Raw genomic sequence first — 17,300 nt, 5'->3', positions numbered from 1 at the left:
CCATGGTTATTTACCAAATGCAGATGATTAATGAATATTTCTGATAAAACACTTTGGTAAGCATCGTTGAGCATTTTTTAGATTTATTGCAGGTATAATGTTATTTTTGCATAAATGCAGGAATACTGAAGATGATCAACAGTCTATTAATTTGGATCTACTGAATGGTATTTTCAAGCAATTTTATTGCAGGGTTCAAACTGTTATTTTTCTGCATAAGGATGACTGTGAAAGTGTTTATTAATTTACTTCATGTTAATTTGAATCAACTAATATTCTTTCGTCACACAAATTATTGTCTTCATCCTAGACTCAAAGAAATGTTGAAAACGGTACATCAACCCAAAAGTTTTCAGGTATGGTACAATGAGCATTACTAGACCTTTTACTATAGATATTTGGTAATTTTGATTACAGTGCTAAATAAAATTAATCAAGGGCACCACTATTTGTGTCATGCAGTTAGTGCACATAGCATCATAATCAGGTAATTTGACAAGCAACGAATGTCAATGACGCAACAATGCCAGACCTTTACTAATGATACTTCTTTATATTATTGCCTTACAGGTGCAAGGTTCAAAGTTCGCAACCAAGATGTCACCGGATTAAGATGGTTATTACGTTAACCACCGTCCGGCAACCTATAATCGGTTATGGGCAACAACCTATAAAAGCACCATGGTTTCCTACCAAAACAAACAGTACAGTACAGTAAATGACATGAAACAAACAAAGCAATGAAATGACCAAAACTCCATACTTAATAATGTTTATTCAAAAAAAAATGTTTTTTTCTTTCTTTTTGCTGTAATTAAAGAGAATGAATAATTTGTTCTCATGCCAAAATTTAACCAAGTGAGTTCTTTACTTTAAAACGCATTTATCATCATGCCATGCCAAATGGAGCTGGCCACAAGTAAACATTTTGGCAGTGTATCAACCTTGACTGAAAGGCGCGTTAACAGTAAAGAAGATATTCAAAATGAATCTGGGGCCACGCCCAAGCGCTGTACACTCAATGTCGGGCTGGACTCTGGCTCGATGCTGCAAATCTGCCCGTTTTCGCATGATAGAACGTAATGTTTCTATAACGCTCACATAAAACCGTAGAAAAACGTTCCTAATACAGCATTGCAAAATACTAATTTCAAAACATTTAAAAGAACATTTAATAATGAAGTTTTCGGCCACATTTTCAAAATGGTACGATGGAATGTTCCTGTAACGCTCCACAGAAACCTCAGAAAAAAAAATGTTCGATTACATTAAAAAACTTTCTATTTTCAACGTACAAAAACATCTTCAAACAACATTTTTCATAACTTCTGAGCAACACGGTAAAAAAATGCTCTTTACTAAACGAATTTTTACAGCTGGGTTATGAGTGGTTATGGAACTTAAATGAACAAACCTGGGATTTGTCCGTGTTTACTGCACCAAATTAGCGCTTGAGAAACAGTGGCTGTGTTTACACTCAGCATTAACATGCGATCACCGTGATCTGATCAAGCAGATCGGATCATCAGTCAATCAGGAACATCGGCAGCGTTTACACTGGCAACATCAACTGACTTCTCTATCTGGATAACCGATCGGATCTGTCTTTCCCTCGCAATATTTAAATAATTTTTATTCTCAGTACATTTAAAAAATAAAATTAAATGCGTCCTACAAATCAAAGAAGCGCGAAGAGCTCCAAATCCGGTTCCATTAACGGTGTTCTCCATCTCTCTTCGACAGTTCTGGGCGCACAGAGGGCGGGGTTTTGCGTGACGTCCACCTGCGAACGCAGACAAGACGGCTGGATTTTATTTACATTACACTGAGATCCAATCACAGTGCGTCCTCGACTACCTCTGGACTAGAACACGCTGATCGGATAACATTCCGCGCCGTCACTGCATTTTTCAGTTCAGGGCATGTTCATCCTGATACAGGTCGCGTAATGTTAATGCCGGGCGTAAACGGTTTTCAGTGTCTCTTCATGGCTCAGTACGCTTTCAACCCCGGCTTTTTTTATCCTGACTCAAGACTATATCTGTTACTGGTAGACGAATCTGATTTTACGTGAAATGGCGACAGCCAATAAAGAAATAATTTTTTCTAAATGATCGTTTTCTATAACCTATACCGCAAAATTCAAAACGAAACTAAGATTAAGCTTCATCTTTTGTAGCTTTGTAACAAAGAAGAACTGTAATCAATTCACTTATATTTATGTATAGCAGGCCTTAAGGTTGTTGTGAGATCCAGTGAGAAGCATTCAAATTCTGCACAAAATACTCTGTCATAAACAGATTAAATAGCGCTGACGTAGAAAACCAGAAACTGTTACCATGGTGTCGTGGCAGAAACACTCAAATGTTATTACATTATTAATTTCATTTACAGCCTTTTAAGATAGAAATCCAAACACTTCTCAGTGACTTTCAAGTATTAAAAAAACACTAAAAATGATCACATTTAAATGTTAATTTTAATGAAATGACCAAAATATACTTTGTGGTAAACACTTAAAATAAAAAGACATCAAATTACCACTACAACCAGTAAATGGCAGCAGAGGAGCACTTACTGGCTTTTTTGGTTAATAGTTTGAAATTATAAAATCACTATTATAAAATATCACATCATCAAGAAATAAAATTTTGTCAAAGATTTGCACTTTTTTGAGTATGAAGTAATAAAAATCACAAAATGCCTCTGTTTTCAATTTGAGACTGAATCTCACAAGTAAAGAGCATTCCTTTCATAATCACTGAAGTTGTTGTTCAGTTCTGCAAAAAACTACAGAATAATAATGGTATATTAAATAAGAGTAGAATATATATATATATATATATATATATATATATTACAAGTCTGCAGACCTATTTTCTGTTGAAAAGCATTTTCAGTCGCGGGAAATTTTACAAATCAAAGACAAGTGCATGAGTCTAAAACTAGAGCTCCACACGGGTGTTCTCCATCTCTCTTCGGACAGTTCGCGACAGAGGGGCGGGGTTTTGCGTGACGTCCACCTGCGAACGCAGACAAGACGGCTGGATTTTGTTTACATCACACTGAGAGCCAATCACAGTGCGTCCTCGACTACCTCTGGACCAGAGCCATATAGAGAGAATCAGGTGCGGGTGGGGATTTTCACTTTTTTGCTTTATATTTTGAAATTATAAAATTGTAAAATCAAATCATCAAGAAATCAAATTTTGTCAAAGATTTGCACTTTTTTTGAGTATGAAGTAATAAAAATCACAAAATGCCTTGCTAAAACAAACTTTTCTTTAATTTGTGACTGAATCTCACAAGTAAAGAGCATTACATTCATAATCACTGAAGTTGTTGTTCAGTTCTGTAAAATACTATAGAAGAATAATGGTATATTAAATAAGAGTAGAATATATACATTTTTTCCATATAAAATTAGATGCACATATTGCTATTGTTAATAAAAGTACATTTTGTATGCTTCCCAACTCAAGCTCAGTGCTTTACTGTCAAATGTGCATTTCCGAGAAATAAACGTGTTATTGTAAGTCACTGCTTTTATTAACGAGAAACAATAGTAATTTTATGATTAAATTATCTTTATTTTTAATAATACCTCCACACTCCACCCCCTGTGCTACCAAATCTGCTTCTGGAGCCACCATCAAATGTTAATCTGGAGCCCTGGGATCCTTCTGATATCTGTACAAAGATGCGAACGAGCTGTTTAAACCAAACGCAACAAAGCGAACGTTCTTTCACTACTTTTGTCCTGATGACTATGGCGAGTATTTTGTGACAGAGCGAAGGCTAAGCAGGAGAAGGAGCAGTCTACCCTTCCGTCGCCGTCAGTCTGTGTCATTTTTGAATGGGATTGATAGGGAGGGCAGACGACAGACCCGCGGCGACGTCACTGTTGGGACCAGTCATAGGCGGCGACGTGACGGCGGCGTATGTAAGAAATTTATCAAAAATGGTACGTTTACTAACAGGGGATTAGATTACACGGGGAAGTGCATGAAAACCAGAAACATTTGGAAACATGAAGACATTAAACATACGATTGTGACAAGTTATGGTTTATTTGGTTTATATGGTTATTTGTTTTTCAAGTCATCTCCTGGTAACCTAATAAATAAAGTAGCCTATATGAACAATGCAGTGCTGATTGACATATAGCATTTATTACAGTATAGAAACTATTCCGCCTTATTATGTGATCAAAACAAGTGTTTGTAGTATATAAACAAATCATTATTATTGGTTATTGTCCAGCAGTTAAATAGATTTCTAAGCTAATTAAAGCTAGAAATTAGAGAAAAATTAAAGTTGCCTATATACTACCAGTCAAAAGTTTTTGAACAGTAAGATTGTTAGTTTTTTAAAGAAGTCTCTTCTGTTCACCAAGCCTGCATTTATTTGATCCAAAGTACAGCAAAACAGTAAAATTTTGACATTTCTTAACTAGGCTATTTAAAATAACGGTTTTCTATTTGAATATATTTTAAAATGTAATTTATTAAGATTTTAAAGCTACATTTTTTAGCATCATTACTCCAGTCACACAATCCTTCAGAAATCATTCTGATATTCTGATTTGCTGCTCAAAAAAACATTTATTATTATGATGATACTGAAAATAGCTGAGTTTATTTTTTTCAGGTTTCTTTGATAAATAGAAAGTTCAGAAGAACAGAATTTATCTGAAATAGAAATCTTTTGTAACATTAAAAAATGTCTTTATCATCACTTTTGGTATGACTGGTATAGTGTATAATGTTACAAAAGCTTTTAATTTCAGATAAATGCTGATCTTTGGATCTTTCTATTCATCAAAGAATCCTGAAAAATGTACTCAACTGTTTTAAATATTGATAATAATAATAATTTTAAAAGCTTTCTTGAGCAGCAAATCAGCATATTAGAAAGATTTCTGAAGGATGTGACACTGAAGATTGGAGTAATGATGCTGAAAATTCAGCTGCGCATCACAGAAATAAATGACATTTTACAAGACATTCAAATAGAAAGCAGTTATTTTAAATAGTAAAAATATTTCACAACATTACTGCTTGTGCTGTACTTTGGATCAAATAAATGCAGGTCTGGAGAGCAGAAGACACTTTATAAAACATAAAAAATCTTACTGTTCAAAAACTGTTGACTGCTAAGGTTACATAGATTACAGAAATGTTATATTGGAATGTTTTTTTTGGCCCCACTATAAATCAGGGTCCGATTACATTAATCCCTAAACCAGATAAAGATATGAGATATATGGATAATTTTCATCCAATTAGATTGCTTAATAATGATTATAAAGTTTTCACACATAAATATGTTAATAGATTAAAAGTGGGCATTAATAATTTCATTAACGAATCACAATCAGGCTTTCTTAAAGGAAGATCTATTCATAATAACATAAGGTTGGTGATGGACGAAAGGCCTTTGATATGATAGAGCATGCTTTTCTTTTTAAATCTTTAGAACTTTTCAATTTTGGTGATCAGTTTATTAGTGTTATAAAAATGATTTACAGAGACATGAATAGCTCAGTTTCTCTCCCTTTTGGTACTACACAAAGGTTTCAGATTGGCCGTGGAATAAGGCAGGGTTGCCCATTGTCCCCTCTTTTATTTATTTTAGCTGTAGATATGCTGTCCACTCTGGTTAGTCAGGATGTATCTGTGAAGAAATGAAATGTATTTGGGAAAACCTTAGCAAACAGTAAGCTAGCAGATGATACAACATTATTTTTACAAAACAAAGACCAAATTCCTTTAGCTATCTCTCTAATCAATTATTTTTGTAAAGCTCCAGGCCTTCAACTAAATCATTCCAGTTAAAGAGATGGTGAAATATCTAGGCATGTCTATTTCCAAAGATTCGAAGATTAGTATGAAAGAATATTTTGAAAATAAAATACAAAAAGCCAATGGTATCTTGAATAGCTGGTTACAGAGAGATGTATCTATTTTCGGGAGAATTCTTCTGTCTAAAGGTGAATATCTATCTAGACTGATCTATCCAGCTCTCTCTTTAGCTCCCTCTTCAGGTATTATAAAAATAAGCAATCAAAAAATGTATGACTTTATCTGGAGCAGAGTATGTGAGCGGAGCTGAGCGGGAAGAATTTGCGCTCCACGCTCAAAGTATTTCATAATTACTCCGCTCAAGCTCCGCTCTGGGTGTTCAATTTTCCGCTCCTCGCTCCCTCCCCCACTCCGTCCTTATACGTCTCGCTCAGTTTTCGCTCCACGGTATTTTTTTTTTTTTTTTTAATAACACCAGTCTCTGATCAGAAGATGCATGTAGTGTAAAACGAATACGCAGTAATAAGAGAACAACATCCATACTTTATTGGAATTTTGAACACTGAACAGCCCCAAACCAATAGCTCACTTTTAAACAAAGCAAAATAAAAAAAAAATAACTGTTGAATGAGGCTAAATTAAATAAATTATCAATTGAAAAACATTATATTAAATTATCAAACGAAAAACATAACATTAAATAAAATAAATCACAAACTAGAATATGAAGTTAAACAAATTGCCAAACGAAAAAATATAGATCTCTTTTAGCGACCCCCTCGCGATTTTTTAGCCTATATTATTATTGAGAAATAGGCCTACTATGAACAGAAAAAATGCTGGCTGGTTGAACATTAGCGACGTCCATCATATAATGGAGATGCACAGGTGGAAATCGCGAGGGGGTCGGTAAAAATATAATTAAAATCATGTGATAAATTAATTACATGATATATACTTTATATAAATGTTTGTGAAAGTACAAATAAAACAATGCTAATGCAAAATATGATTAGAAACATTTTGAGTCCCCCTCCGTCTCCTGACAGTGGTTTGGTCCTGGGACTCCTGGCTCGTGATTGGTAATTGAGCGATAGTGGAGCGTTTCGGAGCGAGAGAAAATCACAACGCTCCAACATTTAAAAAATCCGCTCCTCGCACCTGGCAAAATCACGCAACTCTGCTCCTCGCTCCGCTCCCACTCCGCACCGCTCACATACTCTGATCTGGAGGCACAAAACTCATTATATGAGAAAATCTGATATTATCGAAGGGTACGAAGAAGGTGGCTTCAAATGTTTTTAGGTAATACTGAGAGTTTTTGGTATGCAGTGCCTTCAGCTTTGTTTGGTAAAGTGTGTGGTGTCTGCTTCCTTCTCAAATGTGACTATGATTTACCCAAACTTCCAGTGAAGCTATCAGCATTCCACCAACAAGTCTTATTATGCTGGAAATTGGAAAATTGAGAAACAAACTCTGCACTAACTAATATATAAGACAATATATCATCCAGCCGTGCTACCCTTGTCAAATATTAAGAAATACATTAGATCATACATTTGATAAAAACACTGTTATATATTTCAGAACAGCCGATCTAAAATTTACTATTCTCCCCGTAAAAGAAATGCAATTTAAAATATTAAATGAGATCTATCCCTTTAATAAATATCTACATTGAAAATTTACTTTTGAGAACGAGCCCTGTTATTTATGCAAATATTTAGTTAAAGATACAGAACATATATTTTTACATGTAGTTTGTCTCATTGTTTTTGGAAAGCACTGCAGGACTGGATGGTAGAGAAGGGTCCTGCTGATGGTTTCACTCGAACCTTACAAGATCTAATGTACGGAATAACCAAAGAGGGTTTTGTTTTGTATGATTTGATTAATAATATTGTATTATTAGCAAAATACTTTATACATAAATGTCGATATTTTAAATATTTTCTGTTGTTTATTTTATTTCAAACTGATCTAAAATACTTCTCAGATGCCCTTAGTAAAATGAAAAATCCGAAAGCATGTAAAACTATTTAATTTGTTTGTATTGTATAATTTGTTGTAATTATATATATATATATATATATATATATATATATATATATATATATATAATATATATATATATATATATATAGAATTCTTTATTTTTGAGATCCTATAATTTATTTAATTTATTTTTATTTTATATTTTATGTCTCTTGGAATGTTTTGTTATATGTTTTGTCTGGAGCTTGTTATGATTCTATTGTGATGAGCCTTCCATACCAGAATCTTTTTTGTATACTAATTAATGCCACCTAAAATAATAAATAAAAAATACTTAACAACAACAAAAATATATATAAAATAAATGACGCCTGATATATATATATATGTCGTATAGAACAAAGTCGTTCTGAGCAAACATGCTTAGGTTTATGAATTTATAATATTTGGGACTCTAATCAGCCATTTTAACTGAAAGATAAAGACTGCGATATTAATGTTGTCCACTAGATGGAGCAACAGGATTTTAAGCCTAATATTTTTCGAGAAGTTTTCATCATTATGACAATCAGTCTGTGGTCATCATTAATTAACTGATTGTCCTTTTCATGATGGGTCATACATGTTCAATATAGGAGACAGATCTGGACTGATCTAGCACATTCACTCTGTGTCTACGAAACCATGCTGTTGAGCACATGCAGAATGAGAGCTGGCGTCGTCTTGATCTAATAACCATGGACTTCTCATGAAAGACGTCATCTTGATGGCAGTATATGTCTCTGTACAATGCCACTATAATGCCTCCACTTCAACGGTACGCTCACACATGCCTTTTGCTCTGATAAACAAATGCTTGCTTTTGCATCTATCACTGGTGAAAGTCTGGATGGCCCCATTGGTCTTTGGAACTGAGAACTCATACATTTTTCCCAGTGGACTCATCTGGGAACACAGCACACATTTCCATTGTCTGTTTGACTATCCGAGAGAATCCGTGGCATCACTGCATAGAATTGATGTATAGCTTTCTGATGAGCCAAACCTGATGCCCTCACCTATTACCAATTTACCCTGATTATAGACTGATTCAAAACAGTTTTAACCATTTAAGCCTACCTGAAGGTGTTGTTTTTGTTTTGACATACACAAAAATAATGAATATATTTTTAGGGGAAACAATGGAGAAATAGGTGATAAAATGTAAGAAAAATTAGCGTGGTCAAGGTACCACAAGGTAATTTTTCAAGGTACATTCAGTATCTCACAACAGAAATAAGGTAGGAGAAAATGTCTTTCTTGGTGATGTTCTTCAACATATGTGCTGTATGTGAATTACATTTTATGGTGATATCATGAAGTAATCAAAAGTTACAGCATTTGGAACCAAGGTAGCCCTTGTCTTAGCCCTCGACAGTTTTGAATTTGAAGTAATGCCTCACTCAAGTTTAGTCAAAGACCCAAATAATTATACTTGTCTTATATTACTCTATGAGACCTTTTAAATGACATATGACACGACCAACTGAGCTGTATGATGTTTCTGATATATTAGAGTACATGGCACAAAAAACTTATGAAAACATTTTTTTCTTTATCTGCAAATAAGTCAGCACTACTTAGGATTTAATCAAAGTGGCCACATGCATCGTAAACGTCAGACTCCAAACTTTCAAAACACACCAGTATTTTGATAATCAATACAAAAAATAAAAAAAACATAAACATTCTATCTTCTCTTGAGGATAGGCAGCACCGGTTAGGAGTTGTTCAAAATTGTTGGATGCAATCGAAATCTGAATTTCTAAACTTTAAAATGATACCAAATTATATATATGTATATAAGTTATATAAAAGATAAAATAGACAGAAACATTCTAGGTTTTACATTCTGCTTGCCAAGTGTTCAGAGGAGCTCTCCAACTGATTTCTTCAATTCATGGATTTAGGTATTATTTACAATACCAATAAATTACAAACAAAAAAATACACATTTCAATCGTGAGAATCTGCTGTAAATAATGATATGCCATTTTCCACGATCAGAGCATGTGTTATGAAATGACAAACATAAAAATCCATGAGAAAGTAACACCATGTGCGCATTTGGAGTTTATGTGTTATAATTCGATGATGAATATCTTTAGATCTGTGACAGATTTTGGTAAACTCTTTATAGTCGGGAGAATTTTCTGAAAATAATGTCATGCAATTTTTCACGATCCATGCATGTTTCAGGAAGTTATGAATAAAAGCGAAAGCAAAACTACAGTTTGTCGTGAAGCGCATTGGGTTTGATGTGTTTTTAACACTATAAGCAATATCTTTGGATCTCAGAGATTCTAAGCTTTAAAATGACCTTTTGATTGTGTTATTCCATTCAGGGGTTGCTTATTAATTTGATTATTTTTCGAGGTGTTCTTTCACTTTCGCTTTTATTTTGCTTTTATTTATATATTTATTTATTTGTTTTATTTATTTATTTGTTTATTTTTGGATTGTGTTGCAGCCATCAAAATCAAAATTTCATTTATATTTACATTGATTTTTCTTGATTTAAATCCAAAACTAAAAAAAAACAAAAATTCATTATTATATCACAAAACTTTAAAAAAACGTCCAAAGTGAACGCACATCTGTTATCGCAAGCCGTTTTAGCATTTAAAACTTTAGTTTGACTATCCATAAAATATATTTCAGATAGTTACAATTGTAATTCGGCTAGTCATAATTATAATTTGAATAGTCAGAATGATAATTAGAGATATCTGCAATTATAATTGCACTAGTAAGAAATCTGATTAGAGATATCTCTAAATACTTTATGACTAGTCAAAACTCCATTTAAGATATCTGTAATTAGGTCATAAACCCTATTCTCACGGGATTAGTATTATCTGGGGAACTCGTGTGATTTAGAAATCTGAGTTTCTGTGGCGCATTCGCAAGGGATAAGTGAAGCCTGTGATTTCACTCGAATTTACTGATTGAACTCCCGGAGATGAATGTTTCTTACTGCATGCTGCTATACATGTCATCCATCTCCAGCTAATCATTCTTTTTATTTTCGCTCTTCTGATGGTTTTCAGTTTTCTCTTTCTGCAAATTGTATAGTTCTATGGTATATAGTGACAGGGGTGGTTCTAGACCCTCTGTAGGTGGGCTTCAGACCCACTATCTGTCATCTCAGCCAGGGGCTTCATAAACTCATGATTTTTGAGGGAGCACGTGGGGGCATGTCATGTGACATATCAGCCACGATAGCACTGTATAACTTATATAGGCATATGTTTTTTTTTTCTCGAAATATTTCAAACGTGGTAATTATATCAGGAAATATCTCGATTCTCAAATATGTGTAAGTAAATGTGTTTTGCTCCTTTATAGATTGTTATTTGATCAATAAATGGTGATGGGAAAAGTAGACTAATAGTGTAATCTATAAACTACATATAAAAACCCGACTTTTAACTTAAGTACCAGATATGGCTGTCATGCCATTAAATATTTTGAATGTGACTGACTTTGTATTTAATGTGAACATAAAAACAACACAGAAAGATACCAAATAAAAAACAATCATTTAATAGAGAGCAAAGAACATACATTATCAAATAACATTTTCATTCAGTCTAACCAGAGTTCAGGCACTCTACAAAACTCACATTAATATCACTGAAGCTGTTTACTGTGAAATAAATATCTTAACTTACATTCGTACACACATCTGCACGTTGCTGTTTCTGATGAGATAATTCGCCAGACTCATCTGAAAGTCTCTGATTGGCCATTGCATTCATAAGCTCAACAGAATCGTGTGTGATTGGTTATAATCATATATAGATCAGTGGTTATAATGCAGCGCTGTACAAACGCGTCTGTCTCCGGCTCAGCGCCAGCCAGCGAACGCAGGTTTAAATTTAGCAGCTGATGCTGTGATTGTATTAAATATAAAAAATATTAACTGGCTATTTTTCATCCTTTGGAAGCTGCATTCAAAATCCACTCAGGCCTAGCTCACTTTTAATGGGCATGACGTCTGCCTCTGGTCTCAGCCCCCCCAAAACTATCTGAACGATCGGGCCGGTGCTGCTTCCTCAAAAATGATTAAAAAAAATGATATACGACCTGCCAAATCATAGAGATGCCGATTAATATTATCACAGGACCTCGGTGTTCGGTGAAATATGGTCATTTGCGGGGAATTTTTACTTTACAAATTACAAACATGTTTGATTCGCGCGGGATTAAGATCACAGACAACCTCCGCAATTATTACAAATCACTAGAGGTCACCAGATAATACTGATCCCGTGCGAATAGCGCTTTAGTTAACTTTTACTTTATTTCAGATGCTTGCAACTGAAAAAAATAATTAAAAAAATAAATGCTTTTTATAGTTCTAGTTTCAATAGCCCTGTTTCCAACCAGATTTTTGACCAGAATCACTCAACAATAATAAAAAAGACAAGACACAAGAGACAAAACTCTGTTATTCTGCTGTTTTGCATTACCTAAAATGAGCTCCTCTTTTTCTCTTTATATATTTTTTCCCCCCAATAACAACGACACCACATACAAAAACTCTCCCCTATATTATAACACACACCCCAGAGACACAAGCTGTGTAAAAATAAAAAAAATAAAAATAACAATATTCAAATTAAAATGGAAAAAAATTAAAATGAGATAAACAGGAAATGAGTACAGGAATAATACCAGTATTCATTAAACACTTACTCAAAATATTTAACCAAAAATAACTTGTTTTCTTTCAGACCTCAGCATTCTCATCGAAGTATCGACTTTATCTCAGATGTTTCTCTGGAGAAATTAAAAAAGGATACAAACGAGTCAAAAATCCAGTCCAGAGCTGAACAATGAATGTGGAGCTGAAGTACAAACATCTGAAAGCAGGAAAACCTCAGTAAAACTATTTCATTTCTCACGATTTCATTTCTCTATTAAAAAAAGAAGGAAACAAACAAGCCACAGAAAGGAGTGAAGAAGGGAGGGAACCAAAGATGGGAGGAGCAGAAAGAGAGAGGATCGGTGATATCAGTCTGTCCTGATAAAAGAAGAAACACAAACACACCTGAATCACAACATCTACAGGTAAGAAACTCTGAGTCTTAACTTTACACTGATTATAATATGATTGATTTAGCAGTGTTTATATCACAGTATATTAAGCTGATCACTGTTTAACTAGTGAATGTGTGGATTTACCACATTTTATCTGTTGATATCTGGGTTTTTATAGAGAAAAATTACAGAAAAAATAAACAAAAACAAATAAACTTAATCCAAAAGTGATGGTGATAATAACTTCAGAAAGGTTTCCTCACACTTAATTTCCCAAGTGTGTCCTAAGTGTATTTATTTATTAAATAAATGATATGCTATTACATGAGCAAAACCTGATTACAACAGCAATGCAATACCAGATCATAATGTGTGTGTGAATTTAACTCTGGAGATTTTAACAGCAGAAACGTGCAGCATAAAACAATACACTGTAAAAGAAATCATATTTCTTAACTGTAAAACACTAAAAATCATACAGTAAAAGTCTGATAACTATATAAACTGTTAGAAATGTAATTTTATAGTACTTGTTTCATTGTTTCATTCATATAGTAGATTCATTATGTGGGTTTCTCTTTTTAACTGTATCACAATCTGTGTTTTTAAGGTGGTTGTCAGTGTTTTAAAGATTTTATTATTTCAGTAGGTTGGTATATTAGCAATATATCAGTTAATGAAATATTTTTGACAAATAAATGCAACTTAAATCCATAAAACCTAAAATATTGCTGCTGTATTTTTTACTGAAAAGTTCTGGCAACCACAGCTGCTTTTACTGTAAGTTTTATGTATTTTCAGTGTATTTTCACACTGAATCACGACACACGTCAGCTTCAGGAGCTTCATGTGTGTATTTATAACTGATGTAGAATCTAATAAGCAATGATAAAGCAGAAATGACATGATCTGATGTTCTGGATCTGGTCAGATGTTCAGTGTCTGAATCATTTATTGAGACTGATTTCTGTTTTTCCCTCAGAAAATGAAGAGAATCACATTGATGTCTGTTCTGCTCACAGGTGAGTGAGTGTTTAAATGAGTGCTTGACTAGTACTAGTGCTGATAGTTAGTGTTAGTGCTGTCACAACTAAAAGAGGTTTCAGTCAACTTTCAAGTTCAAGCCGATGCAGAGAATTCAGTTTGTTCACTGAAAATCAAAACACTGGAAATGCACCACATTCATGCGTTTAACTTTAAAATGCACTCAGTGTTCTTCCACTAGAGCTCCACAGTGTCACCAAATCCTGTGGAAACACTGAACGTACAAAACCACCATTCAGAGCACTTTATCAAACACATACTGAAACTCTGAGCTCTTGAAATACAGTGTGGATATAATGAGTGAGATCTGTGTGAATGTGTCTCTCCTCAGTCGTGCTCAGTTCGTCTCCGCGTCAGTATCACTTTGTGAATCAGAACATGAACTGGACTGAAGCTCAGAGATACTGCAGAGAGAAATACACAGATCTGGTCACTATTAATAACATGAATGAACAGAATAACATAAATCAGCTCCTAAAGAGAGAGAAGATCAGTGCTGACCGTGTCTGGATTGGGCTGCAGGACACATGGATTTGGTCTCTGAATAACTCTGACTTCTACAGAGGAAATGAGTCTCAGTTTAGGAATTGGGGAAAAAATCAACCAGATGGAGATGGAGACTGTGTTTATATGGACAATGATGGACAATGGCATGATGCACACTGTAGTACCCACCTAATGCATTTCATCTGCTATAATGGTGAGTTCAGCTGTATGTTTCATATCTGATGAACTTTGCACTATTAATTAACCAAATTGACACTATTATCTTCTCTAAAGCTGCTTATAGCTTAATTGAATTGGTTTCTGAGTAATTGATGAACTTTGCAACACTGACACTTATTTTATTTTAAATGCTACAGAAATAAATGTGACTTGATTATGTGATTAAAACACAGAAATGTTCTAAAAGAACTGATTATTTTCATCATAAATGCTTTCAGTTTTGAATAATGAACCAAAATTAGATTTGTTTTTTTGTTCTTGGTAAATGAGAGGAGAAAGAACATGTATTTAATTCTCTAAATCAATATCAGACAAATGTCTTTCTCTTTTAAAGGCAGCAGTAAAGGATTCGTCCCTGTACAGGAGAAAAAGAACTGGACTGATGCTCAGAATTACTGCAGACAGAAACACACAGATCTGGTCAGTGTGAGGAATGAGAGTGAGAATAATCAGATCCGGAACATCATAAACCAGAACCTAACTTCAGATAAACATGCCTGGATCGGTCTGTACAGATTCTGGGTTTGGTCAGATAACAGCAAATGCATATTCACACACTGGAAAACTAATGAACCCAATATCGGAGCTACAAATAAAAGCATCTGTGTATCAACTGGTATCAGTGATGAAGGAGGATGGACAGACGAGCTCTGTTCAGATCAGCATCTCTTTGTGTGTTATGATGGTGAGTAGATCAATCATCTCAGCTGCTGTACATCTACATGTCAAACTACAGAAACTCTCTCATCATTACAGTACGACTGCACTATTCCTTTAACCAGCAATTCCCAAACTTTCTGTCAGTGAAAGTATTGAAGTCTTTAAATTAATGTTTCAGTAATTTGAAAAACATTCACACATTCATGGTTCTCTGATGTCAGTTAATGATCACAAAACATGCAGCTAAACAAATAAAATAATATAACTCCTGTTATAAAAATGAAAACAAATATTACTGTTGTTAATTCTCTGCCATGTGACAATATTAATATTGATGTTTTAAATTCTTCAGTTTCAAACTTTTAAATCCTCAGGCTTTTGTTTTGGTGAATACTAGTGAAAAGCTGTAAACTTCTGTCCACAAAAAGTTGGAAATTATGCAAATTGGTAAATAAAGTAGACTGGGTTTACACACATTGGGTTCTCAAATGCACATTAAACTCCGTGTTAATGTGAAGCAGCATTTGCTGTGAATTGAGACGCTGAAAGCACTGTTTTAGAAGCTGCTTGCGTGTAAATGAACACAGTGCCACGCTTCACTCTGAAACACACATCAGACTTTGATTTGATAATCACACTAAAGCTATATCAAGATTTCAGATTAATTTGGATTAATTGTGCAGCCTCATTTTAATATATATATATTCTCATTTGGTTTTTATTAATTGTCAGCTTTCATAAACTCAGGAAGCCTGTTTGGGAAACCCTGCTGCTTTAACTCAACACTCTTCATATGAGTTCCTGTGTTTAAATGCTTCACTTTCTGTATGTGTTGCAGATACACTGGTTCTGATCCGAGAGAATAAGACATGGACTGAAGCTCTGAGATACTGCAGAGATAGGGACATGGACCTGGTGTCGGTGGATTCAGAGCAGATGCAGCAGCGGGTGATGAATGTGACCTCGAGCGCTCTCTCCGATCACGTGTGGCTGGGTCTGCGTCACTCCTGCACAGTGGGGATCTGGTTCTGGGTCAACGGTCAGACCGTGTGCTACAATCAGTGGGCTTCTGGTAACGACACTGGACTGGACGACTGCGATAAGACGGTGAGATCCGGAGTCATTCGGACCAACGATAATCACTGGATCAGCCGCCCTGAAACTGATAGAAATAACTTCATCTGCACCAAGTGAGTGCTGGAGAGTCACTGATTACATGTGATCCAGATTACAAATATTCAGTACTTGTAATTAGATTACACTACATTTTAAAATGCCTATAATTAGAGGACCGTTACTTTCTTATGGATTACATGTTCACACAATGCCAGTAAATTATTCATTTAATTATAAAGTAATCAAACAATTCTCCGAAAACATCATTTAAAATGTGAAATCTAATGGATTATATTACTAAATAAAGTTTTCATTATGTATTTTGTAACCAATAACAGACTAAATATGTATATAATATAATATAATATAATATAATATAATATAATATAATATAATATAATATAATATAATATAATATAATATACCCACTGTGAGTCATATAACAGATTATGAAAATTTGGACTTGATTAAAATAAATTAAATTCCAGTTTACTTGTAAAGCTCTTTTCACAATACATACTGTTTTTCAGAAAATGTATATTTCATAGTTACGATCATGAAGTTTTCTGTTATTGGACTCAAATCATCTCCATTTAAAGTCTTTAATGTCTATTTGAACTGTGATGTTTTCACTTGTTTAAGATCAATTATTTGATTCAGTTTCACGACTCATGAGGTGATGGAGACAAACATTTACTGTATTTTCTTTCATTTGACTTTATTATTATTTTTTATTGCATGTTATTTAGTACTAAGCACTTACATTTACTTTTCTGAAAATAACGTTCAACAAACTTCATCTAAAATGACTGCAAATATATTCATAATTTTAATACATGCAACTTGATATGAGACATGAGTCTCTAGATG

General features: G+C 34.0%; 1 protein-coding gene across 1 annotated transcript in view; it reads left to right on the top strand.

Annotated features, from left to right (window-relative positions):
- LOC109081706 (macrophage mannose receptor 1-like) overlaps positions 1 to 16,833 on the top strand; it is a 57,770-nt gene extending 40,937 nt beyond the window's left edge. Inside the window, exons 3-5 of the mRNA XM_042750888.1 lie at positions 14,260 to 14,628; positions 14,989 to 15,339; positions 16,153 to 16,833. Of these exons, the coding sequence (XP_042606822.1) occupies positions 14,260 to 14,628; positions 14,989 to 15,339; positions 16,153 to 16,508 (1,076 nt within the window). The 3' untranslated portion in view covers positions 16,509 to 16,833. The remainder of the gene's footprint in view (positions 1 to 14,259; positions 14,629 to 14,988; positions 15,340 to 16,152) is intronic.
- Positions 16,834 to 17,300: the final 467 nt, after the last annotated feature.

The sequence above is a fragment of the Cyprinus carpio genome, chromosome B23 (assembly GCF_018340385.1).
Source record: "Cyprinus carpio isolate SPL01 chromosome B23, ASM1834038v1, whole genome shotgun sequence".
Classification (NCBI taxonomy): Eukaryota; Metazoa; Chordata; class Actinopteri; order Cypriniformes; family Cyprinidae; genus Cyprinus; species Cyprinus carpio.
The sequence above is the reverse complement of the archived record's forward strand: the minus strand, read 5'-3'. Positions and strand labels throughout refer to the sequence as shown.